At 35.8% G+C, this 25919-nt stretch overlaps 1 protein-coding gene across 1 annotated transcript in view; it reads left to right on the forward strand.

Moving 5' to 3' along the window:
* Positions 1–1188: 1188 nt before the first annotated feature.
* The window catches only part of TYR (tyrosinase), a 197312-nt gene continuing 172581 nt past the window's right edge, over positions 1189–25919 (forward strand). Inside the window, exon 1 of the mRNA XM_043997194.1 lies at positions 1189–2007. Within this exon, the coding sequence (XP_043853129.1) occupies positions 1189–2007 (819 nt within the window). The remainder of the gene's footprint in view (positions 2008–25919) is intronic.

Here is a 25919-nt window from a genome sequence, read left to right on the forward strand (position 1 = left end):
TACGTTTTCTCCCTTACTAGACTTATATGTGCCTTGAGGGCTGGTGATCATGGGTTTTATTTATATATATATATATATATATATACATACACACATACATATATATGTATGTATATATAATGTATATGTATATGTATATATGTGTATGTATGTATGTATATGTATGTATGTATGTATATGTAGTTCTTTAAGATGCTGGCACATAATAGGAACACTGTAAACCTTGATTGATGAAACAATATAATAGATTCTTTTTATATTTTAGAATGAATCTCATCCAAACTTCCCTGGCCTCTAGGAATAAGCTGACATTTTTATTTAGTGTTTCCTGTCTGACTCTATTGATTTTATAATCTGACTTGAATTCTGATTTGCAGATTCAATTCTGATCCAAATTCTCGCAATGGCTTAGCACAGTGCCTGGCATAGAGTAGGTGCCTAATAAATGCTAGTTGATTGATTGATTGAGTAGACTGTCATTATGGTGGAGTAGAGGACCTATATTAAAATCTACTCTCTTTCTATAGTCATATTGGACCATAGATTTAGAGCCTGAAGACCCTAGAAATCATATAGGTCATGCTTCTCATTTTACATATGATAAAGCTAATATCTAAAAAATTGAAATGACAAATTATAATGGTAAGCATCAGAACCAGGCTCCTAATCCTATTCTCTTTTCACTATGCCACACATCTTCATTATACCACATAACCTTCAAGTGTACACTTAATACCTTTGTGGTCATGAGAAATTCATTTTACCAATTTGTGCCTCAGTTTCTTTATCTGTATGATAATGGAATTCATCACTTTCAAAATACTTTTTTAGACCTAAATCTATGATCTTTTTACTATTAATTTCTTTAAATCAATAAAATAAGCATGATTCAGAAAACTAATCTTAATTAATTAATATTGATTCGGGATGTCTCAGTAGTAAAAAGTACCACTTTAAAAATTGACTTTGCCCATGTGGGCTGTCCTCCTATTTCCAAGAAAAGTAGTCATGTGCTGGGCAGAAGATGAGAGCTTAAGACAAAGACTAGAATAAGTGTTTGAAGTTGGAGTGGGGAGGAGATACTATTTAGGTTTCAGCCAATGCATGTGATGATTAGAGGCTAACAGGGAGTTGGAGAGGAAGCCAATTAGCCTGTTAAGAAGGAATTTGTGGAAGGCCAGGGGAAGAATGCGTCTGGTACCTCTGTGTTACTTGCTGTGGATTTTTCCAGGTTCTTTGGGGCAGTTTCCCAGAGCCTGTGTCTCCTCCAAGAGCCTGTTAGAGAAGGAATGTTGCCCAATATGGGATGGAGATGGCTCTCCCTGTGGCCAGCTGTCAGGCCGAGGCTCCTGCCAGGAGATCAGCCTTTCCAGGGCACCACAGGGACCCCAGTTCCCTTTCTCCAAGGTGGATGACCGGGAAGAATGGCCCTCTGTCTTTTACAACAGGACCTGCCAGTGTTTTGGAAACTTTATGGGGTTCAACTGTGGTGACTGCAAATTTGGGTTCTTGGGGCCAAACTGCCTGGAGAGGAGACTGCTGCTAAGAAGAAGCATCTTTGACTTGAGCATACTTGAGAAGGACAAGTTTCTTGCCTACCTCAACTTGGCTAAGCACACTACCAGTTCAGACTATGTCATCCCTACCAGCACCTTTGCCCAGATGAACAATGGTTCAACCCCATCATTTAGGGACATAAACATTTATGACCTCTTTGTCTGGATGCATTATTATGTGTCCCGGGACACATTGCTTGGGGGCTCCAGTGTCTGGAGAGACATTGATTTTGCCCACGAAGCTCCCGGTTTTCTTCCTTGGCACAGATTCTTCCTCCTGCTATGGGAACAAGAGATCCAGAAGCTCACAGGAGATGTGAACTTCACTATTCCCTACTGGGATTGGCGAGATGCTGAGGAATGCACTATTTGCACAGATGAGTATATGGGAGGTCGTCACCCAACAAAGCCAAACATCCTTAGCCCTGCCTCATTCTTCTCCTCATGGCAGGTAAGGAGCAATAGAGATAAGAATCTAAATGTTTCTTTTACCATTACCAATACTAATACTAATATGAATGAAAAGAGATTATATTTTATAGTACTTAGTGGCATGAAGTTTTTTAATGATTAGCTTATTTGATCCTAAAAACAACCTTGTGAAATAATTAATATAAGTTGGTCATTTTTTTTTTTGGTTTTCCTCTAACCTTGTAATGCCTCTCTGTGTACCAGAATTTATTTTAAGGAAATATACTAAGGAAAAACAAGAACACTTCTGTAACCTATAGGTCTTAGAGAAATGCCTGGAGCACTGAGAAATCCAGATGCTTGCCGGTCACAGAGCCAATGTGTTTATTCCAGAAATAATGGCAATATTCACTATCACTATGTTCATATAAATATCACTATGTTCATGATAATGTTGTGGTGAGGCATATGCATACTATAGCCAGAAAGATGGCTAGATGGGTAGATGGGAAGTAAAGCATGAACTTTCCTGGACTGGGCTCGATAGATTAGTCCAGGTCTGCTTGAGTTCATTCACTCACCAACTAATCACCAAAGCTCTCAGAATGAGGGAATTAATGACTCCAGGGATCAGGATTGTGGTTTCTAGAGGCCTGATTCAGAAGGTGATTTTGCAGGTAGAGAGAAGTAGGATATTGGAAGACTTCAAGGCAAGATGGCCCAGGTGGAAAGGCTTATAAAATATTTTCCTTAGTACAGCTTGGAGGCTGTCCTGGAAGTTAAGATCTTATATATTATACTCATTTAATAGATGAAGTAATTGAGACATGGAAATGTAAAGTGTCTTATGTAATGGCTATAAAGCCAGTAAAAATTGGAGCAAGGGCTTATGACACAGAAATAAATGGATCCTTGATTTACAGTGGAAGGAACATTGTTGTTCAGTGATTCAATCATGTATGATTCTACGTAATGTCATGGACTTTTTTGTCCGCGGGGTTTTCTTGACAAAAATATTGGAGTGGATTGCCATTTCCTTCTCCAGCTCATTTTACAGATGAGGAAACTAAGGTAAACAGGGTTAAGTGATTAGATCAGGGTGACACAGACAGTGAGTGTTTGAAGCCAGATTTGAATTTATGTCTTCCTGACCCCAGGCTCTTTCCTCTACCTCCTCTACCTCTGAGCTGCCTAGACCATCAGAGGCCATCTAATCCAAGCCCTTCATTTTACAGGTGAGAAAATTGATGCCCAGGGAAATTGTGACTTGTCCTAAATCATCCAGTTTTTAAGTAGCAAAGCACAAACTTTAATCCAGTTTTCATTGTATGCAGTGAGGTGGTGCAATGAACAGGACAGTGGACCTAGACTCAAGAAGACCTCAGTTCAAATCTGGCCTCAGACAAGCTGTGTGAAGTCACTTATGTCACAAGCTATGAAGTGAGTCACTTAACCTCAGTCTGCCTCTATTTTCTCAAGTATAAAATAGGGAAAATAATAATGCCTGCCTCCCAGGGCTTTAGTGAAGATCAAATGAGACAATATTTGTAAAGTGCTTAACACAGTGCGTGGAACATAGTAGGTATTTAATAAATCCTTACTCCCTTCCCTCATTCTGGTTTCAAGCCCAATTTTCTTTACACTACACTGTGAGAATGACTTCCTCAAAGGTCTTTTTGGGACTGTAAAAATTCCCAGCTCTCAGCCCTGCACTTGACAATTAAAATGTGTAGAAGACTTTTTTTCTCTCAAGTACACACAACAATAAAAGGAGGAGTGCATTCAAGTTCTTACTTGAAAATTGTCCCAAATAACTTTTGGTCACATGGCAAATGTCAGCACCTTACTAAGGAGAGTCATTGAATTTGTGCAAGGGGAAAAAGCAAAATCTCTCTACAAATCTATGGGGGAAAGCATGTATTTTGTGCTCAACATACTATGTAAAATATCGAAACTTCTTGTTTAGTTCTCTAGTCATCCTTTATTCCCCCAAATATTCCTTGGTCATGATAAGGTTAAAAACAGAAACAAAACCTTCTTGTTAGCTAGCCCCTTTGAACAAGTTTTCAGTATCATGGGACACACATGGGATCTGGAAGAAGAAGTCTTGAGTTTGAGTCCCTGGCTGCCTTTTTTCAACAGTTTGTCTATAGACAAGCTTATCAGCCTCAAATTTTCTTCTCTAAAATGTGGGTGATACTGCATTGTCTGTTTCATAGTACTGTGGTAGATTTTTCAAAGAGGGGTAGTACTTCATAAATGCAAGTTATTATTTTGATATAGAAAAACTTGAAAATTCTCAGAATGATTTTCAAGTAGCAAATGACACACATGCAAATGTCTAACAAATATTAGAAATAATATGATACAATGGAAAGAACATTGACTCGGGATCAAAAGGACATTGGTATGAGAATGAATACAGTGCTAGGCCAAGAGAAAAGGAGACATTAATGAATCTGCCTCAGACACTTACTAGTTGTGTTACACTGGGCAAATCACTTAACCTCTCTCTGTCTCAGTTTCCTCAACTGTAAAATGGGGATAATAATAGCACTTGTCTCAAAAGACCATCATGATGATCAAATAAGATGATATTTAAAGTGCTTTGCAAAAGTTTGTAGGAATGTTAACTTCTGTTTAATACTGCTATTATCATCATTCTGGCTCTACTAACAATCCCTTGTATAAGTCACTGCAACTCTTTAGGTTTCAATTTTCTCATCTCTAAATTGAGGGGATTGAACTAGATGAACTTGAAGGTGCTTTGCAATTCTGAACATATGAGCCTAAATGTGTAAGACACAATCAGGTAGGAAGTAGTCCATGCTTCAGAGCTACTATCCCAATTCCTACTGGCAATGAAGAATCGGGTCCCCGGAATGTGGCTACCTATTGCCTCAAAGCTCTAGGGTTAGCTATGAGGGGTTAAGAGGTTGGTTTTGTGGGAATTGTGTGAACCAAAAAGACTCCATCTTGTGAATCAATTTCAGATATATCTTGGTTCCCTTGCTCTTTAATTATGGGTCTAATCCATTTTTTGTCTTGTAAGAAAACTTTGTTTGTGGGAATTATGAGACAACTTTATTACATTGTTTGAACCTATCCCTTCATGGCTGGGCAACCTTAACTAAGGACCTAGGTTATACAGATCAGAAACCCAGTCAGAGCTGAAGACTGATGCAAATAGTTTCATCAAATTATATATTTCAAGAAACCTATATGGCTTATCTGAAAACTAGATCCATACTGGTCAATCAGTTACTTTTTTCTTGTTCCTTTCATTGAATAGACACTTGGGGGGTAGAGGGATACCTGTTTCTCTAACTTTAATTAAGTGTACCTATTCTCTCCCCCTCCTGACTTGGAAAGACCCTAATCTTTCCTCCAATTAGAAATCAGATTACCTACTCTTGTATCTTGGTTTATATCCTGTTCATTTTTTTAATTCATAAAAAATCTGCCTCCCCTTGAATCTGGGGTCCAGTGCCAAGCTAAGGAGGCTTGATCCTGATTTGTTATGAAATTGACATGTATTGCTTAGTAAATCGATATTCTTAGAACCTGAAACCTTTGTTTCTTCAGTTCTTTCATATTTCACTTGTCACATTTTCTAATGCTTTTCTTCATAAGCCCTCACCTGTTTGTTTCCCATCATGATTTTTGTTAGTATCAATTAGACAGCAAGACTTTATTAAATTTTAGAAAGAGACATTTATTAAAGTAATCTGATAATAAAAAACTGATATGATATTTCCTCCTACTCCCATATCTGTGACATACTCTTCTGCTAAAAGTCACAGGGCTAAGTACATTGCTGGTAAAGGGATAGCTCAAGTCTCCTGGAAACTCTTTTGATAGAGTCTCAGGATGTTACACTTAGGTAAATTTAGTATTGGTTTTCTACAGAGCTCTTTGTAGAACCTTGAATCTGTATCCAGTTTGTCCTTTGATTCTAATGCACACATTGCCATAAGCTATTATTGAAAAGATTGAAGCTCAAAATTTTCTTGACACTTTCAAGTTTGGAAGGCCCACTTTTGGCTAAGGTGGTGGGAGGGAGAAAGTTCTAGACTGAGGCTAAGATACTATTCTTCCCCCAAGTGATTCCTTCTTGGCTACAGCTTTCTCTCTTCAACTTTTACTCAAAATTATCTGGGTCTAACTAGCACAAAGATTTTATACAGACCTCAGAAAGCCTGACCACATTGTACCTGAGGGGGTATCTAGACTTTGTTCAAATCCAGTGAACAATCAAATTTGTTTTCACTGGATATATGATGGTTCTCACTGACTTAACATTAAATTTAAATTGTTTGGCTTGATTTAATTGATTCATTCATCCTTTTAATTGACTCCTTCAATCCTTACATTTTTATAGTGAATAAATCATTTAACCCCACCTTACTTTTTTATACTTTATAATCATTTAACTCTAACTTTTCACTTTTCTTGTAGAGAAGTAAAACATAGAGTTATAGAGAATACATATGTATCAAGTATAGAAAAGGGTAGCAGTCTGAGTCCTTGCCTATAAACAGTGAGAATTTATAGGACACGTGGCTATTAATCATGCCAACACCATCCTTAATGTTAGGTCCCTGTTACATCCTAGAATCTTCCCTAGAAGTATGAATCATTCAGTTTTACTTACTTGGCCACCCTCTTTCCATGGCCTTCCCTTTGCATTGATTCACTTATCCACTTTCTCTATAAGGCTATAATTCATATGTAGAGTTCAATTAGATTATTAAATTCATAGTAAAGACTGGACCATTAATTGCATGTAACCTAGGCTATAAATTCCATTAAATTCCAGGATCAAACTTCTTAGAAGGCATAAATCCCATTTTTGGCCAGAGTCCATCTTCCTTTATTTCAGTCTCTCAGCCTTATCATGAAGGCAAAAGACAATACTAATACATAGTTGAGTGCATTATAATAGACCTTCCATTTTCCCATAAAATTATTTATTTCATGGTATGACATTACTTAGTAGCAGCTTGGAGGAGCAGTGGATAGAACACCTGGCCTAGAGTCAGGGAGACCTGAATTCACATCTGATCTCAGACACTTAACAGCTATGTCACCCTGGGCAAGTCATTTAACCTCTGTTTGCTTCAGTTTCCTCATCTGTAAAATGGGGATATTAATAGCACCTACCTCCCAGGATTGTTGTGAAGATTAGAAGAGATAATAATCATAAAATACTTAGCACAATGCCTGGAATAAAGCATGCATAATGTAAATGTTAGCTATTATTATTTTTAATTATTATTCATGATGATGTCACTACTTCACAAATTAAAACACTAGGTTATACTGTGTGGAGTCCAATTTAAAACTTTGTGTCCTAAAATAGTAGAAAGCCAACCCAGAAATAAGCACCCTCTGTATCAAGCTTTTTGCCTACAAACTCAAAATAACATCTTTGCATAAGAAAAATAGAAATGTAATCTATAGGGCATTTGGTCTTTATTTAATGTCATAAATTATTTATTTTAGGGGAGATGGAAGGTCTATTATCATACATTCAACTTCTGGTTAGTTGTGTTGCATGTCCTCATGCTACAACTGGAAGACAGAATAAAGAGGCACAAAGAAATTACTTTGTCATATGATAGAACATGGGTTCTTTTGGTTGCAGCTGCATGGGTAAAGAGGAACATGGGTTTGCTCTTACATAATATTCCTAGGAACTCTATTCCCCCAGAGTACTAGGACTCTACTTTAGTATCTGCTTGTGTCCTTGTAAACCTAGCACTGAAATAGGAATGTGGTGTTAAAATTTCTCAAAGGCTAATTCCAAATAGCATGTTGCAAAACTATCACTTTCAGTGTCAATAGGGGAGATGTGCCTTAGTCACCCACTTGTTTCTCTTGGTCTTTCTCTTTTTCTGTTCCCATGATCTTCTCACGTGCTGATGCCATTTCACTCCAATTAGTCTTCTTCTATAGCTATGACTCCTAGGAGACAAACCAGCTGATGAAACTATATCAGAAGAGCATAATCCTAACAAAAAGCTAGAATCTCCCTATCCAATTGAATAAACATTTATTAAGTTCCAGGCACTGTGCCAAGTGTTGGGGATAACATTAAGGAAAAGATAGTCCCTGCCCTCAAAGAACTGAGACAACACACAAAAGGAGGCAGAAAGTGTGGGTAGGAGGAGTCAGGATATCAGGGGTTATCTAGTATGAAGACATCTTGTTTCCTGTAGATGAAACCATCCTGAAGTATGTTCCTGCCCCCTATAATGGAAGGCATTGGGAGGAGTTAAGTACATTGCCTTCCAGCCCTCCAGTTAGAGAAAGGCTGAGGGAAATGGTATCAAATCAAGGCTAGAACTGTAAGATTAGTGGTTATGAGCCTATCTTGGGAGAGGCCTCTTTTTCCCCCAGAGGTGACACCAGGAAGTGCAGTAGATACAAAGTGGAATTCTTTTTCATATATGAAGAAACTTTGTACTACTCTTTTGTTTTGTTTTGTTTATACTGAAATGAGTACTACAAGCCAATATCAAGTTGCTTTAGTTTTTAGAAAGAAAGAAAAAAGTTCAAAAACCATCTTTGGATTTTGTTGACTCCACAGTTCTAAGACTACATCCCTAAAGAGTACCTACAACTCTGTTGGTAAAGATAATCACATTCTGGGATTCTTGCCTCATGTATACTCAGTCAGCCCAAGACTTGGAATCAAAACTTGTTAAAGTTGGATATTTTAGAGATCAAATAGTCCATAATTCTCATTTATAGGTGGATAAACCGAGGTCCAGATTGGGGAAATGTGGTACAATGAAAATAATATTATATTTAAGGACAGAGAACCTAGACTTAAATCTTAGTTCCTTTACTTTTTATGGTGAGATTGTGGTCAAACTACTTCCTTTCCCTGTATTTCAATTTCTCTACATGTGAAATGGGAGAGGAAAGGAAGCAAACTGGACTAGAGGATTTGTAAATTCTCTTCCAATCCTAAATCTTATGGACACCAAAATGACTCTTATCAAGATCACAAAACTAAATGGCAGAACAAAGACTAGAACCAATATCTCCTAGATCAAGCACTCCAACTACCACACACTGCCCCCTCCAACAGTTCTCAGGAACAACCAAACAAATCAGTAAAAATTTCTCCAAATAAAATGTAGCAACATATTTTTTTTCACTAACTTGGCATGGGGAAATAAAAATCCCACTTATTGGGGTTTTTTGAATGACAAAACCCCAGTAGTCATTATATCAAATAATTGTCATATTCCCTATTGAAATTACCCTACAATTATTCAAAAAACCCATGATTTCATCTCTGAAGGACTCACTCAGCTAATACAAGTGACAGTATGTCCACAGGAGCTGCTATGATTAAAAAACAAAAATAAAAACATTCATTATGAGAAAATGCCCAGGCGCCTAGTGTTGAGATTCTCCTAATTTCACTGGGCTGGTACCCAGATGGCAGAAACATGAACACAAGTCTTATATGAACTCCAATGGTATGTAGAGCCTTGGAAAATCAGACATGAATATCATGTCAATTTTTTTTTTGGGGGGGGGCAATGGGGGTTAAGGGACTTGCCCAGGGTCACAGAGCTAGTAAGTGTCAAGTGTCTGAGGCCGGATTTGAACTCAGATACTACTACATACAGGGTCGGTGCTTTATCCACTGTGTCACCTAGTTGCCCAATATCATGCCATTTTGAGGGACGAGAATAAGGGAGTAGGATTTAATAGAAGATGCCATTGGTGACTAATGTTCAATTAAAATTGTTTCAAAAGACATTGTTTTTTCCCTGAATTTATAATGGTCCTAGTGGTTAAGTATTTAGCTAGTTTGAAGTATTATATAAAATGAGGGTGCCTGTCACAATTGGAGAATAATTTTGAAAACAGAAACTTCCATTATTTATTCCAGAATCAGGCACAGCATGGACCATGCAGACAAGTAGACTTGTCAAATAACTCTCTTTGAACTTTGACTGGATGACAGAAAGCACTGATATGTTTTTCATCAGCAACGATCTTTGATCAAATATACCAATATATTCATAGCAACATTTTGTTTAGTGGGAGCAAAGAACATTGAGTAGAGAATCGCTAAAAAAAAAAGTTGTAATTAATGTAGTGGAATAGAACTGTGACTTAAGAAATGATGAATAGTAAAACTAAGAAGCCTGACAAGCCTGATATGAATCAATGCAAAGTGCAGGAAGCAGAACACAGACAATAATAGCCCAATCACTACAACAGTGAAAAGAAAAGAAACAAACAAACCTGAATGCTATGTGATTATTATGACAAAGTTTTGTCCTGCTGCAAAAATATGCCCCTTATTTTTGCTTTACAGAAGTGGGGGTCTATGGATGTGGAATATTAGATATTCTGTCAGGCATAGTTGATATGCTGATTGTCTTTGGTAAATTGTTGTTTTTTTTTAATCTTTCTTTTTAAATATTTTATAGGGAGGGGCAGCTAGGTGGCGCAGTGGATAGAGCACTGGCCCTGGAGTCAGGAGTGCCTGAGTTAAAATCCAGCCTCAGACACTTAACACTTACTAGCTGTGTGACCCTGGGCAAGTCACTTAACCCCAATTGCCTTGCTAAAAAAAAAAAAAAAAAAAAAAATTATAGGGGAGGGGAAGGGATTGGCAAATTCAGAAGGTGATTTAAAAATGAAAACTAAGATTTCTAAGTAAAAATATGCATCTAAGATTTCATCAAAGATATTATTTAAAATAATAATAGTGGCTATTTAGTACAATGTACTTTTAAATCTGTTATTTCAGTTCCATTCCATTAATCATCTTACTTTCCATGCTACAAGGCACTAGGCTGGATATGTAATGACAACAACATAAAGACTAGCCCTGCCTTCAAAGAGTTTTCATTTGAGTCCACATATAAAATATAAAGAGATAAATTAAACAGAAGATATCCAAAAAGTCCTCTTTTGGGATACCCCATAGAAAGTAATTTGGGGAAGGAGATAATACTGATAAGCATCAAGGAATATTTCATGGAAGAAAGGGAAGCACAATGGAACCTTAAAGGAAGATAAGGATTGAGCAGTATCAGTGAAGAGGAGCATAGAGAACTGCCGAGGTTGACTGTTTAATGAGAATAATATGAAATAAGGCCAGAAAGGTCATATGCTTGACCTGGTTCTACTCTTTCTGGTCCTGTTACATTTTAAACCCCTCTAACAGACATTTTAGGGTATCCAGAAGGGATTGGGGAGTCTCTTTTCTCTGCCATTAGCTTGAGCTTTCATTATATTTTAGGGGCCCAGTGACTAACATCCTAGTTCCATTTAGCAACCTAAAGGGTTATGTTTTGTAAAGACATATTTACTTCAAAAATATAATAAGTACGGGGGCAGCTAGGTGGCACAGTGGATAAAGCATAGGCCCTGCATTCAGGAGGACCTGAGTTGAAATCCAACCTCAGACACCTGACACTTTGCCCTGCCAAAAAAAATTGAAAATTAAAAAATTAAAATAACAAACAAACAAAATATATAATAAGTGCAAGCATAGAATTATTTCCTCCAATGCCTTGGTGCCACAATTCTCCTCTAACTGCAGTCTCTGAGAAAGAGGACATTAGGCTCATAGTTCAGCTCAGTTCCTACATAGTGCTAGTTTCATTAAGTTCATGTTGAAAGCTCAATCTTCTGCTGGTCTAGAGTTTAGGACCTCTTGACCTAGGGCCTTGCTGCTAGGTTAGCTGTATAAAGCCACCTGATTTCCCAGACTATATGTCTGTATGTCTGTGGCTCTCACTCCTAGGCAAGATAGGAGACTCCATTCTCTGCACTCAGATCTGAAAAGAATGAATGAAAAGTCATAAGATTTAGACATATATTTCTGGGACACTTGGCCTCAATGGCCATTCTTTATGGAACTTTCAGCCTTATCACATTGTGTGAGTTAAGGAATCACTTTCTTTTAAAAACTATTTCCCCAATTAGATGTAAAAAATGTTTAACACACACACATGAATTGATATAGGTTATTCATGTGTAGTCATGCAAGACATTTCTATATTAGTCATGTGAAAGAAAACAGACCACCCCCCCAAAAAAGAGAAAAGTAAGAAAAATAAGGTTTTAAAATGTATGATTTTATCTGTTTTCAGACTCTATCAGTTCTTTCTCTGGAGATGGATAGCATTTTTTATCATAAGTCCTTCAAAATTTGTCTTGGATCATTGAAGAAGTCCTTTTTGAGAGAAATAAATCACAATTATGATTATTAAACATATATTTCCCTCGATCCTCCTTTTCCCCTTTTTATTTTTCTCTCTCTCTTTTCACCTATCCCTTCTCAAAAGTATTTTTCTTTTCAGCACTACTTCCCCCAATCTGTCCCCCTTCCTCTACTATTTCCCTGTGGAGTGAAATAAATTTCTATGACCAACTGAGTATGGTGATGATAAGGTCCAAGAGTTATCTGCCACCTTCCACCATCTTCCCCTTCATTGTAAAAGCACCTCTTTTACATGAGATCATTTACTCCATTGTACCTCTCCCTTTCCTCTGTTCATAGTGTCTCCTTTTTGTCATCCCTTAATTTTATTTTTTTAAATATCATTTAAGGAATCATTTTCACCTCCACATGTGAATGAAGCAAATGGAAAAAAAATTCCACTATTGCTGAGTCAAGCTTTTTTAAAATATGTGGACAGTTCCAGTTACAATTTCACTGAAAACTAAGTCACATATGAGAGTCAGCCCAAACTGTCTACTGAGAGCCAAAATTTAGAAAACACTACATATCAGGGCTTTAATTGTTGTTTTGTTTGTTTTTCTAGATTTAAAAAAGTTATGGAGAAAATATGAATTTATTCTATTTAATTTAAAAGTGTGTTGGGATGGGGCAGCTAGGTGGTGCAGTGGATAGAGTACTGGCCCTGGATTCAGGATGTCCTGAGTTCAAATCAGGCCTCAGACATTTGACATTTATTAGCTGTGTAACCTTGGGCAAGTTATTTAACCCTCATTGCCCCACAAAAAAAAAAAAATTTAAAGTGTGTTGGGCATAGATATAGATAGATACCTGTAAAGACAGGCAGAGAGACAGAGAGAGACAGAGAGAGACACACAGAGTGAGAGGATAAATATAGATAGGTGGATGGATACATAGAACATATAGAACTATTTTTCAGAGCTTTTTTCTTAAGTATTTATCAGAACAGCATTGCCGATTCAAAATGTCTTCATATTCTCTAGTTTTACAATCCAACCAAAATAGTTTTCTAGCATCTACCAGGAGCATGACACTATATTAGGAGGTCTAAACATGCACAGGACCCCCATTAAAATTGACTGAAGGTAGATTGTGAAGTGTCTTAAAAAGCAAGCTAAGTAGAGGACCTGAGTTTAAGTCTTGCCTCAGGCACTTAGTAGCTGTATGACCCTAGGCAAGTCACTTAAACTCATTTGCCCCTCCCCAAAAGTAAGCTAAGGAGACTTCATTTAATTCTCCCAATGACCCTATGGTTAAGGACATTTTTGGGGGAAAAGGGCAAGTATTCATAATGTGATTCTGGACATCGGATTTCAGCAGGCCTTCCACTGATGCATTATTATACTATGAGTTGCCTGGAAGCCATCAAAGGTTGATATCTTGTTGATAATCACACAGCTAGTATGTGTAAGAAGAAAGACCTAAATTCAAATCATCTTGAATCCAAGAAGGGCCTGTTTATCCAGTATCCTCTGCTTTTCAGAGATCGTATTTGATAGTAGAGGAAACTGAGATGCAGAGAAATGAAAGTAATCCTCAAACTACACTCTGAGAGTTCTTAGGAAGGATGAGAGGTACCTTAAAAGAATAGGAAAGTTCATCTTCTTCAGCCTCTACCTGCATTCCCCTCTAAAATGTCCCAGGAACTTCACCAAGACCACAAGTAAGTGAGAGAGGTGGGATTAAAATTGAGATCTTCTGAGGCCCCAAGTACAGTATCCTTTATTTCATACGCTACAATGATCACAGATCCTAATAACTGTTCATTACAAAAAGAATAAAAAAAGCCAAGCTTCTAATACAGAAAGAAATATAGGGAGGGGGAAAGAAAGAGGGAAGAAGGCTAAACAATGACAAAGAAAATTACAGAGAACATCATTTTAAAATGCAAAGAAATAGCACTAAAGTAGCAAGCCTCTTTCTCTCTATTATTAAGTGTTAAGGATCACTGCTCTGGTTCTGCATTAGGAGGTTATTGGGGACAAATGTGAACCACACAGAATTCCACAGAACCCTCTTCATAAAGAAAAAAAAAAGGAAATCTGTTATTTCTCTGAGCAGTTACCATGGCTACAGTGGTTCCCATGAATACCTGCTGAAATAGGACTCCCCCCCCCTTCCTTCTGATTCCTTCTGTGTGACATTTTTTCCCTAGATGACCGTATTCCTTGGTCACATTTTCCTCACATCTAACTTCTAAGGAACATTTTTTTCCTCCTTATTTGGATCTATCATGTCAATAGCCTCTCCATTCTCTCTCTCTTCCTCTCTCTCTCCTCACCTACCTCCCTTTGGTCACTTTATCTTTCTTAGTGAATTTCTCGGTGTTTAATTGGCCCAAGATTTGTACATAAATATCTGTGCTATGTGAGGCTGTCAGGCAAATATACACAGATTATATATATATATATATATATATATATATATATATATGCATATATATTAAAATGAAATATATTAAAATCAAAATATAGTAAAAATATAGTAAATATATACTTTTGAATTATTATATATGTATTAAGCAACTAAGGGCTCTGGGTATTTTAAAAATTGCTGCCAAAAATCCACTTGATTTTATTTGTATTTCACTCTAGAACTAAAGAAATTTCAATTAGCTCTAGTCCATAGTCTTAAACATTCAGGTTCAACTGTGTCCTCTGGAATTCAGATTAAGATAAGATGCTATAAGAGGAGATAAAAAGCCACTCTCTATCCAAATGTTTTATGTTCAAACTTTAAATTTCAGTTTCAAATTAAAAGTGAAGTGTGATCTCTAAGGTATTCGAGATACATTGTTTTACAGAATCATTGATTTAGAGCCAGAAGGAACCTCAAAGTGAATCTAATTTAACTCTCTCATATTATAGTGGAAGATACTGACTTCCAAGGATTTTAAGTTACTTGTCCAAAGTAAGCATCAGAGGAAGTATTTGAGTCCTGATCCTCAGGCTGCAGAAACAGTATTGATAGATAGATAGAAACACACACAATTTATATATATAGATAGATGTATCCCTTTATTTCATGTATATAAAACTTCTCAGGTCAGGAACTTTTTTTGTCTCTCTATTGTTATTGTTGTTATAGTTGCTCAGTCATATTCAACTCATCATTCCCTCGTTTGGGTTTTTTTTTTTTTAGCAAAGATAATGGTATGGTTTGCCATTTTCTTCTCTAGTTCATTTAACAGATGAGGAAACTGAGGCAAACAGGGTAAAGTGACTTGATCAGAGTCACACTGCTAGTAAGTGGTCAGATTTGAACTCAGGTCCTCCTGACTCCAGGACCAATGCTCTATTCACTGTGCCATTTAGCTCTCTGTTTAATACACACACACACACACACACACACACACACATATACATACATACATATATATGTATATATAAAACAATGCCCTAGTACATAAAAACATACAGTAAATTCTTGTTTAGTGAATGGACCATGAACCACTATTGCCTGGAAGTGGGTACTTTTATTAATCTCTTTCTTCCTAATCCTGCAATCCTTCAGTTAAATCAGCAATCATTTATTAAGTGCTTGTTATGTGACAAATACTGTGCTAAGTTCTGGGAAGATAAAGAAAGGCAAAAAACATGGTCTCCACTATCAAAGAGATCACAAGATAATGGAGGAGACAAATATGTACATGTAAGGTGTGTTTGTGTGTGTGTATGTGTGTGTGTTTGTATGCATGCACGTCCACACACACAAATGTGTAAATGGTAAGACTCCTTAAAGTGAAGTCGCTAACTTGGGGAAAGGCCATGAGAAGGGGAAGATGGAGAGAAAAGGTCTTCTTTCAGAAGTAAGATTTAAACTGAATCTTCAAAGAAGCCAGAGAAGCCAGGAGGCTATTTGGAAAACAAAAAGAAAACTTTGTATTACTTTGTATAGCCTTTAAATTTGTTTATTAGTTTCCATGTTGTAACCCTCCTGTAGAATGTAACCTCTTTGAGAGCAGGGACACTTTTCTGTATTTGGTGAATTAAGTTGAATTAATTACTAGAAATGTAAGGACTGACTATTGTAAGCTGGGATTGGAGAAGTTTAGTAAACAACTTCCAGGCATAGAATATGTTATCAATGATTTGTTATCCTGAAAGACAAGTATGTGGAGCAAATAGCTGATCAAAGTTGTCAATTTTTAATGAATCTCAGATTATCTTTTATAGTAGTTCTACCAATTATCTGGGAGCCACAGTAGTCATGGAAAGAGGAACTTGGAGAGAGATGTACTAATGGATATACATTTTTGAATCATACATTACTTTGGGCTAACAATACTTTTCCATAAATAACATGGAGAAAGTCATTTTGGAAAAGGGGATCATGATAGCCTAAGTCTTCCTAATAATAAAATGAGATGGCCTTCAAAGAGAGGCTCCAGATGCTGGTCTAAGGCAAGAGATTTAGAAGTCAGCATTAACTAACAAGGAAAGAACCAACCCTAACAAAACACCAAACTTGTTTTTAAGGTAAATGAAGCAGAGTGGTAAAAGTATGGGAAAATAATTAATGATAGCAATGAAAGTTGAACTTTATCAAAAGCTTTTTCTGTATTTATTGATATAATCCTATTTTTAACTTTTATTATTGATGTAATAAATTATATAACAGTTTTCCTTATGTTAAGCTATTCTTGTACTCCTGGTATAAATTCCCCTTGATCATAATGTATAGGCTTTGTAATTTATTGTTGTAATCTTTTGTCTAGTATTTTATTTAGGATTTTTATATCCATATTTATTAAGGAAATTAGGCTACAATTTTCTTTTTCTGTTTTTACTCTTCCTGGTTTAGGTATAAGTATCATATTTGATTCATAAAAGGAGTTTGGTAGAATTCCTTTTTTGCCTATAATTCCAAATAATTTATTTAATATTGGAGTTAGTTATTCTTTAAATGTTTGATAGAATTCACATGTAAATCTATTTGATTTTCTTTTCATTCCTTTTATCTTTTTACTTCTAAATTAATCCTGGTGCTTTTCTCTTAAGAAATTCATTTATGGGGGCAGCTAGGTGGCACAGTGGATAGAGCACTGGCTCTGGATTCAGGAGAACCTGAGTTCAAATCCGGCCTCAGACACTTAACACTTTATAGTTGTGTGACCCTGGGCAAGTCACTTTATCCCCAATTGCCTCACAAAAAAAAAAAAAAGAAATTCATTTATGGAGTGTTCAATGTCTTTTCTAAAATAGATCTATTTATTTCATTTTCTCTTCTACTAATCTAGGCAATTTATATTTTTTCTATTCTTCCATTTCATTTAAATTATTAAATTTTGAGCAAGATAACTCATTATAATTGCTTTAATTTTATCCTTGTTGGTGCTACATTCACATTTTTCATTTTTAATATGGGTGATTTGGTTTTCTTCTCTCTTTTTTAATAAAATCAACCAATTGTAGGACAGCTAGGTGGCGCAGTGGATAGAGCACTGGCCTTGGATTCAGGAAGTCCTGAGTTCAAATCCAGCCTCAGACACTTGACACTTAACTAGCTGTGTGACCCTGGACAAGTCACTTAACCCTCATTGCCCTTCAAAAACCAAACAAAAACAAAAAAAAAAACATTAAAAATTAACCAATTGCTTATCTTTTTATTTGCTTTTTTCACAAAAGTAACTCCTAGTTTTATTTATTAATTTAATGTTTTCTTACTCTCCATTTTATTAATATCACCTTAAATTTTTAGAATTTCAATTTAGTGTTTAATTGGGGATTTTTATTTTTTTCAAGTTTTTTTCAGTTGCATACTTAATTCATTAGTCTCTTCTTTCTCTATTTTATTGATTTAAACATTTAGAGTTATGTTTTCCTCTAATCACTGTTTTTTTGCTGTACAGGTTGTCTCAGCATTGTCACTCTCATAAAATTATGTTTTCAATGATTTCTTTAACCCATTCATTCTTTAAGATTAGGATGTTTAATCTCCAAATTCTTTTAAAATTTGTTTCCTTGGTCTCTTCTTAAGTATAATTTTCATTGCAGTATGATCTAAAATGACATTTTTGTTTGGGTTTTTTTTTTCAAGACAATGAGGCTTAAATGACTTGCCCAGGGTCACACAGCTAGTAAGTGTCTAGCGTCTGAGGCCAGATTTGAACTCGGGTACTCTTAAATCTAGGGTCAGTGTCTTATCCACTGTGCCACCTATGTACCCCCTAAAATGATTTTTAATATTTTTAAATTTATTAATATTAATTTATTGTAATATGTCTGCTTTTAACTACAATATTTTACATTCTAATAAATATAGCATCAATCTTTGTAAAGATACCATGAGCCACTGAGAAAAGGATGTATTCCTTTCTATTTCCATTTAATTCTCTATAGATAACTATCATATGTAGCTGTTATAAAATTATATTCATTCCTTAACTTCTCACTTAATTATTTTGTTAAATTTTTCTATTTCTAAGAGGGGAAGATTAAAGTCCCGTACTATTATAGTACTACTAACTATCTTCACCTATAAATCATTTAACTTTTAAAAAATGGATTCTATAATATTCGTTTTATATAGATTCAGTATTGATATTGTTTCATTGTCTGTGTCACCTTTAATAAAAATATATTCATCCTGTTTATCAATTTTAACTATATGTATTTTAGCCATAACTTTGTCTGAAATCATAATTGCTACCGCTGACTTTTTTTGCATCAGCTGAAGCATAATAAATTATACTCCAACCCTCCATTTTAACTCTGTGTGTATCTCTCCTTTTTAAATATGTTTCTTTTAAACAACATGTTTTGGGATTCTGATTTTTAATCTATTCTGATGTCTATCATTTGGGGTGAGTTCTTCCTATTCATATTCCAAGTTATAACTCTTATTTGTGAATTTCCCTCCATCTTATTTTTACTCACATTTTTTTTCCTTTCCAGACTCTTTTCAACCTATTCCTCTTACTTTATCTTCTCTTTTTACTCTTATATTCTGTATTTTACCTTCCCCTCTAAAAGTCCATCCCTTATCTATTTACCCCACCCTCCCAATCTTATCCCTCACCTTATCTTCCAGTTTTCACACCTCTCTAGAAGCTCAGAAGACTTCTAAATACCTTTAGATATATACTTTGTTTCCTCTTTAACCCAGATGACAGTAGCATTCCAACATTACTAGCTCTCCATCCTCATCTGCTTCCTCCATGTTAGTTCTTCCTTTGACACTTTGTTTTCATGAAATAATTTCTCCTTCTAACTTTTCCTGCACAATTTTCTTTTTTAGAATGACCTCATCATACACAACTCAGCCCCAACCTTTCTTTCAAACTACTTTAGTAATGATAACAATTTTAAGAATACTATTGCTACTACTAATAATGAATAATTTTAGTAATATTTTCATATATCATAAGCAATCAGTCTGATCTTAAACAGTGCCTTATTAGTAGTCTTTAATTATTTCCTTATATTTCTTCTAGACCTTTTATACCAAATTTTTCATTGAGTTTTGGTCTTTTTGTTACAAATACCTGAGTCTTTCAGTTCATCAAATGACCATTATGTTTTCATTCAAGATAATTCAATATTTTGTTGGATGATGTATTCTTGGATGCAATCCCAGTTTCTTTGTTCTTAAAAACATAATATTCCAAGACATTATGTTAGTATACATGTTGATAAGTCTTGTGAAATCTTGATTGTTTTTCCATAGTATTTTTTTTTTGTTTCTTGCAATATTTTCTCTTTAACCTGGGAATTTTGAAACTTGGCTATGACATTCCTGTATGTTTTCTTCCTAGGATCCCTTTCAGGTGGTGATCAGTAGATTCTTTCTATTTCTATTTTACCTTCTTGTTCTAGAACTTCAGGGTGATTTTCTTTAATGATTTCTTATAATACTGTATCACAATTCTATTTTTATCATGTTTCAGCTAATCCAATAATTCTTATTTTTGTCTCTCCTCAATCTGTTTTCCAGATCAGTTGTTTTTCTAACAAGATATTTCAAATTTTAATTATTTTTCCTAGTTTTAGTATATCTTCATGTCTTATAATGTCATTCAATTCCACTTGCCCAATTCTGGTTTTCAAGGAGTTATTTTCTTCTTTAAGATTGTGCTTCCTTTTTTCAAATTGGTTGTTTCTTTTCTTAATTTACTTGGGTTGCTTTTATTATTTTTCTTTTACCTCATTCTTTCTTATTTGATTTTTAAAATTCATTTTTATTTTCTTCCTTAAGATTTTGTATCTCTTTTTCCAATTGGTTAACAGGCTTTTTGTAATTTCCGTGAGTTGCTTTTACTTTTTTTTCTATTTTTTCCTCATTTTCTCTTATTTGATTTTTGAATTCCTGTCGAAGTTCTTCCAAGATTTCTTTCCAGGCTTGTGATCATTTAATTTTTAGGATAGAAACGGCTTTTTTTCTTTTCTTTTTTATTTTTTTGCCTCTCTATCTTCCTCTGAATATAGTGCTAGATCTTTTACAAAATAGTAGCTAATCATTGTGGGGTTTTTTTCCCCTTTGCTTACCATTTTTTTTCAATTTGTCTTATTTTATTTTTAGCAGCTTAATATTATTATTATCAAGTTTTAATTCCAAATTTAACATTACCCTAGGCCTCAGGTCTTTCTTTCTTTCTTTCTTTCTTTCTTTCTTTCTTTCTTTCTTTCTTTCTTTCTTTTTTTGCAGGGCAATGAGGGTTAAGTGACTTGCCCAAGGTCACACAGCTAATAAGTGTCAAGTGTGTGAGATCAGATTTGAATTCAGGTCATCTTGAATCCAGGGCCAGTGCTTTATTTACTGCACTACCTACCTGCCCCTCAGGTCTTTCTTACTGTTGATCTCTGAATTCTTTCTGGGGACTCAACCTCAGGGACTCCTGCCTTCCTCCCTTAAGTTCCAGCCACACTGTCCAAGAAATCTTCTTGCTCCCTGCTGTACTGCTGCCACACTCATTGGCCTTATGCTCACTCCTCCTTGCTTACAGCCACAGTTACAGCCTGGGATCAGGTTTGCTAAGCACCCCTAGCCTTAGGTTCCAGAAGCAGCAGGGGATCATTCAATCTTCTTCCACTCATCTATGTGCTATTCTTAAGATGAAATCTTGTGAGGTAAAAGTTCATGAGGTGAAAGTTTCTGAGGCTAGGAGGTCAAATTTCTTGAGGTCATGAATGATATGAAAGTTAAGGCAAAATGTATTTATTCCTAGTCTGCTTCCCAAAGGGCATGTTGTTTGTTGATTCAGTGGAGTAGACCTAGAGGTGTTTTACACATCACTGAGACCAAACCTCACCCCCTGGAGTCTTCACTGAAGTACTCTCAAGGTGTCTTAGCAGAACTGCTTTATCCCTTTATTTTTGTTGCTCTGTCTTCATTTCATAGTGATTTTCTTTCTGTTTGTGAAGGAAATCTGGGGAGCCTGGAAATTTCTGACCTACTCTGCCATCTTCCCATAATGCAATCCTCAAACAATGACAATAAACTTCTAGGGTCTGTCATTTTACAAATAAATAAATAACAGGAGTGAAAAAGCCCAGGTCAACATATGAGAACTGCAACCCTAGTAAGGAATATTTGGAGGTCACACACAGAAATACAATGTACCATTTGCATCCATAGATCCAGAAATCAAGGTCAGGTCCACAGTGGGGCACAGAGCTACAAAGGCCAGGGCGGGGAGGTTGATATTTTAATTATGTTTATAATGCTTCTGGAAGCCTAAGGAAGGACGCAATGATGTTTGTGTTGGTATGGGGCAGAGGTCTTTAGGGTTTATATAGTGCTTTCCTTAAGATAGTGCAAGTATTGAAAGAACAAGTGTTATTATGTTCTTCTTACAGATAAGGAAGCTAAAGTTTAGAGAGTGTATATGACTCACTCCCTTTAATAGAGGTAATTCATGCTAGAATTTGAACCTGGCTCTTTTTACTCCTAGTAAAGTTTTCCTAAAATTGTACAGCCTGCCCTCTTTAAACTCTAAAGAACCGTGTGCTATTTGGGGGAAGCAAGAAAAAAGAAGTAGGAGATTGTTTTATTCTTTATACTTATAACCCCAGTGCCCAGAGCATGGCCTGTCAAGTAGTATGTATTCAATAAATATTTGGTAATTGACTGTTCAAATTCTATCAATAAGCCTTTTAGGTGCCAGAAACTGTGTTAAGTGATATGAATACAAGTACCACAAATATACTACCTTCATCAAACTTATATTCTTATGGCTTGAGGGGTAACAACACATAAAAGGAAGTTGAAAGGCAGGGGGGACAGATGAAGGGGAAAATGAAGGTTTATAGCTCAGGGGCATTTCAGAGAAAGTAAGGGAGAGTCAGGAGAGTAGCCAGGAGAGGAATTAATATATAGATAACCTGGATCTCCTCCTTAAAATAATTCTGGGAGCAATCAGTCAATAAGAGGGTGTGGCCTCAGGGAGAAAGATATATCCAGTGTATGATGGTCAGAAGTAGAGTGATTTCCCAGGTTGAAGAGGTTTCTGGTGCATTGTTGATAAAGTGCAGGAGAATCAGGAATGTAACATAGAGAGGAATGAAAGATTATTGATTTTTTCCTGAGAGAAATTGTGAAGCCAAGAACCCAGGACAAAAGAAAGAGTGGTAATAATGAAAAACCAGAAGGGGGACCAGTAAACTAAGACTTTGGCTTGCTGGTAGAAAGAAAAATAATAGGAACCTAACAGGCCCATATTGCCCACAACATCCTACAGAACTTCCATTGTTTTGAAAAATATATTGACATAGGATAACTGAAAGATGCCACTGATGTATCCAGGCTATCCATCAATTATCCATTACTCATAAGGAATATCTACAGCCTGTTGGGTGGCACCATTGTGAAAGACTTAAAAAATGATATGAAAAGTTATTCACAATGAAAAGGTATGGGTATATTAAAATATGCATTGTTTAAGGAAACATCTATAGCAAAAGATCATAGATACATTGAAATATTATTATAGAAGCAAGGATTATATTATTTTCAATTTCAATCTTTTCTATTATTTTTCAATTCACTGACAAATCACTGGGCCAAAAGATGAATTTGTCTCATGTTTTCATAAAATTAACTTTTTCTTACAGATAAACCAGCAACTTACTCTGGTTTATCATATAAGATAGCCATTTTAGAAGCCAGGAAGACCTGACTGTCACCCTGGGAAAGTCACTTACCACTTTGCCACTTCAAATAACTTTCTAAAACTTTAAGTTATATAGAAGGTATAGACCTGTATTACTAGGGACAGTCGCCTTACCTTTGTTCTCTAGCACAATGAAATCAAATGTTGAATCCTTATCTTGAAAGACCTCAATCAATTAATCAATCAACATTTATTAAACATCTCCTATGTGTGAGACATTGTCCTAATTGCTGGGGATGCAAAAAGAGGAGAAAAATAATTCCTGTCCTCAAGGATATTACAAAGGTATTACAATCTAATGGAAGAAACAACATGCAAAAAATTCTGTGTGAAGATATCTATATATATAGATATAGATATATATGTGTGTGTGTGTTTGTATATGTAGATATACATACATATATATGCATATATCTATGTATACACATATATAAACATATAAAAATTATATACATCTATATGATAAATAATAAATCATTCAAATCAGTGAGATTAAGAGAAGTCGAGGGAGGCTTTCTTTAGAAGGTGGGATTTTAGCTAGGATTTCAAGGAAACCAGGAAAGTAGATAATCAGAAGGGGAACCTTCCAGGCAAGAGAGACAGCCACAGAAAAGGTTATGAGCAGGGTCTTCTTCTTGGTGGGACAGTTAGGAAGCCAGTGTTGCTAGATCAAAGAGAATATGGGGAGAGTAAAGTGTAACAAGACTGGAAAGGCATGAGGGGGCTAGACTATGAAGGGCCTTGAATGCCAAATAGAATTTTTAATTTGATCCTGGAAGTCATGGAGCCACTGGGTTTTATTGATTAGAGAAGTGATTTGGTCAGACTTTCACTTTAGTAAAATCACTTGGGTGGCTGAACAGAGGATGTATTGGGGTATGGAGAGACTTGAGACAGGCAGATCTAAAAGGAGGCTATTGCGTAGTCTAGGCATCAGGTAATAAGGGCCTACTCCTGAGTGGTGGCAATGTTAGAGGAGAGAAGGAAAGATGTTGCAGAGGTAAAATTGACAGATTTTGACAACATATTGGATATGGAAGGTAAGAAATAGTTAGGAGTCAAGGATAATTCTGAAATGTCAAGTCTGAGGAACTAGGGGTATTCTATTGCCCTCTATAATAATGGGGAAGGTAGAAGAGGGCAAGAGTTAAGGGGGGAAGATAATGAGTTCTGTTTTGGACATGTTGAGTTTAAGACATCTACTGTGTATCTATTTTCAGATGTGTTACAGGCAATTGGAAATGCAGAAAGTTGAGAGCAGCATGGATAGATTTGAGACTGATCAGCATAAAATGGATAATTAAATACAAAGGAGCTGATGAGATAACCAAGTGAAGTAGTATTGACAGACAAGAGAAGAGGGCCCAGGACAGAAGCCTCAGGGACATTACCATTGTAGGGCATGATTTGGATGAGGATTCAACAAAGGGAACTGAGGAGTGGTCAGATAAGTAGAAGGAAAATCAGAAGAGAGGGATGTTCTAGAGAAAAGATAATATTAAAGAGCATAGAAGCCTATTGAGATATTAAGGAAAATGTGGATTGAGAAAAGGTCATTGCATTTGGCAGATAAGACTTGAGTTCAAATTCAACCTCAGATACTTACTATGTATGTGAACCTGGGCAAATCACTTTACCCTTATTTGCCTTTGTTTCTTCTACTGTAAAATGAGCATCATAATAATAATACCAACCTCCCAGTTATAAGGATTAAATCAGATAATATTTATTTTAAAAAGGTACTTAGGGGGGCAGCTAGATGGTATAGTGGATAGAGCACTGGCCTTGGAGTCAGAAGGACCTGAGTTCAAATCTGGCATCAGACATTTGACACTTACTAGCTGTGTGACCCTGGGCAAGTCACTTAACCGCAATTGCCTCACCAAAAAAAAAAAAAGTATTAGCACAGTGCCTGACACATAGTAAGCACTATATAATTGCTTATTCATTTCCTGTCCTTCCCTCTTTCCTTATCTCTAGCCCTAGCCCTCTCCCTTTGCACAACTAATGGATCAAATGCTTTGGTGTTTTGTAGACATGGCCACAGCTGGTTTTCCCTGTTTATACAAGCAAAGTCAAATGGAATACTAAGCAATTGTGTCAGTGACTTGATCAAAAGAAGACTATGTCTGTACATAGATTAGTAAAAAATTATAACCAAATTAAAAATAAATACCTGGGACAGACAGTATGAATGAATAATGTTTTGGGTGCTGAATTAAACAGGGGGTCTAGATCAAGCTGAATTGGTTTTAGGAAATTCCAAATCCTGTTTAAAAACCTATTTTCTCCCAGAAACAAACCCATCTTTTTTTTAAATACCTATAAAATATTGGCATTGCTGTATGACTGCAAGACATGGAACACAATGTTCACTGAAGATTTGAAAACAGACTTCACACAGACAGCATTGACAAGCATGTGAAGGGTATAAACATCCTGCCACATTTAACTAATCAGGAACTTTGAAGAATAGGAAAAAATGTGTCTTCAGGGAAATTTATGATAGGAAAAGTAGATGGACTGATAACATGATATAGATGAGGTATGAAATAAGTAGATAATCTAAGTATTCCAGCAGTATCCTTATGATATC

The sequence above is a fragment of the Dromiciops gliroides genome, chromosome 3 (genome assembly GCF_019393635.1).
Source record: "Dromiciops gliroides isolate mDroGli1 chromosome 3, mDroGli1.pri, whole genome shotgun sequence".
NCBI classification, from domain to species: domain Eukaryota; kingdom Metazoa; phylum Chordata; class Mammalia; order Microbiotheria; family Microbiotheriidae; genus Dromiciops; species Dromiciops gliroides.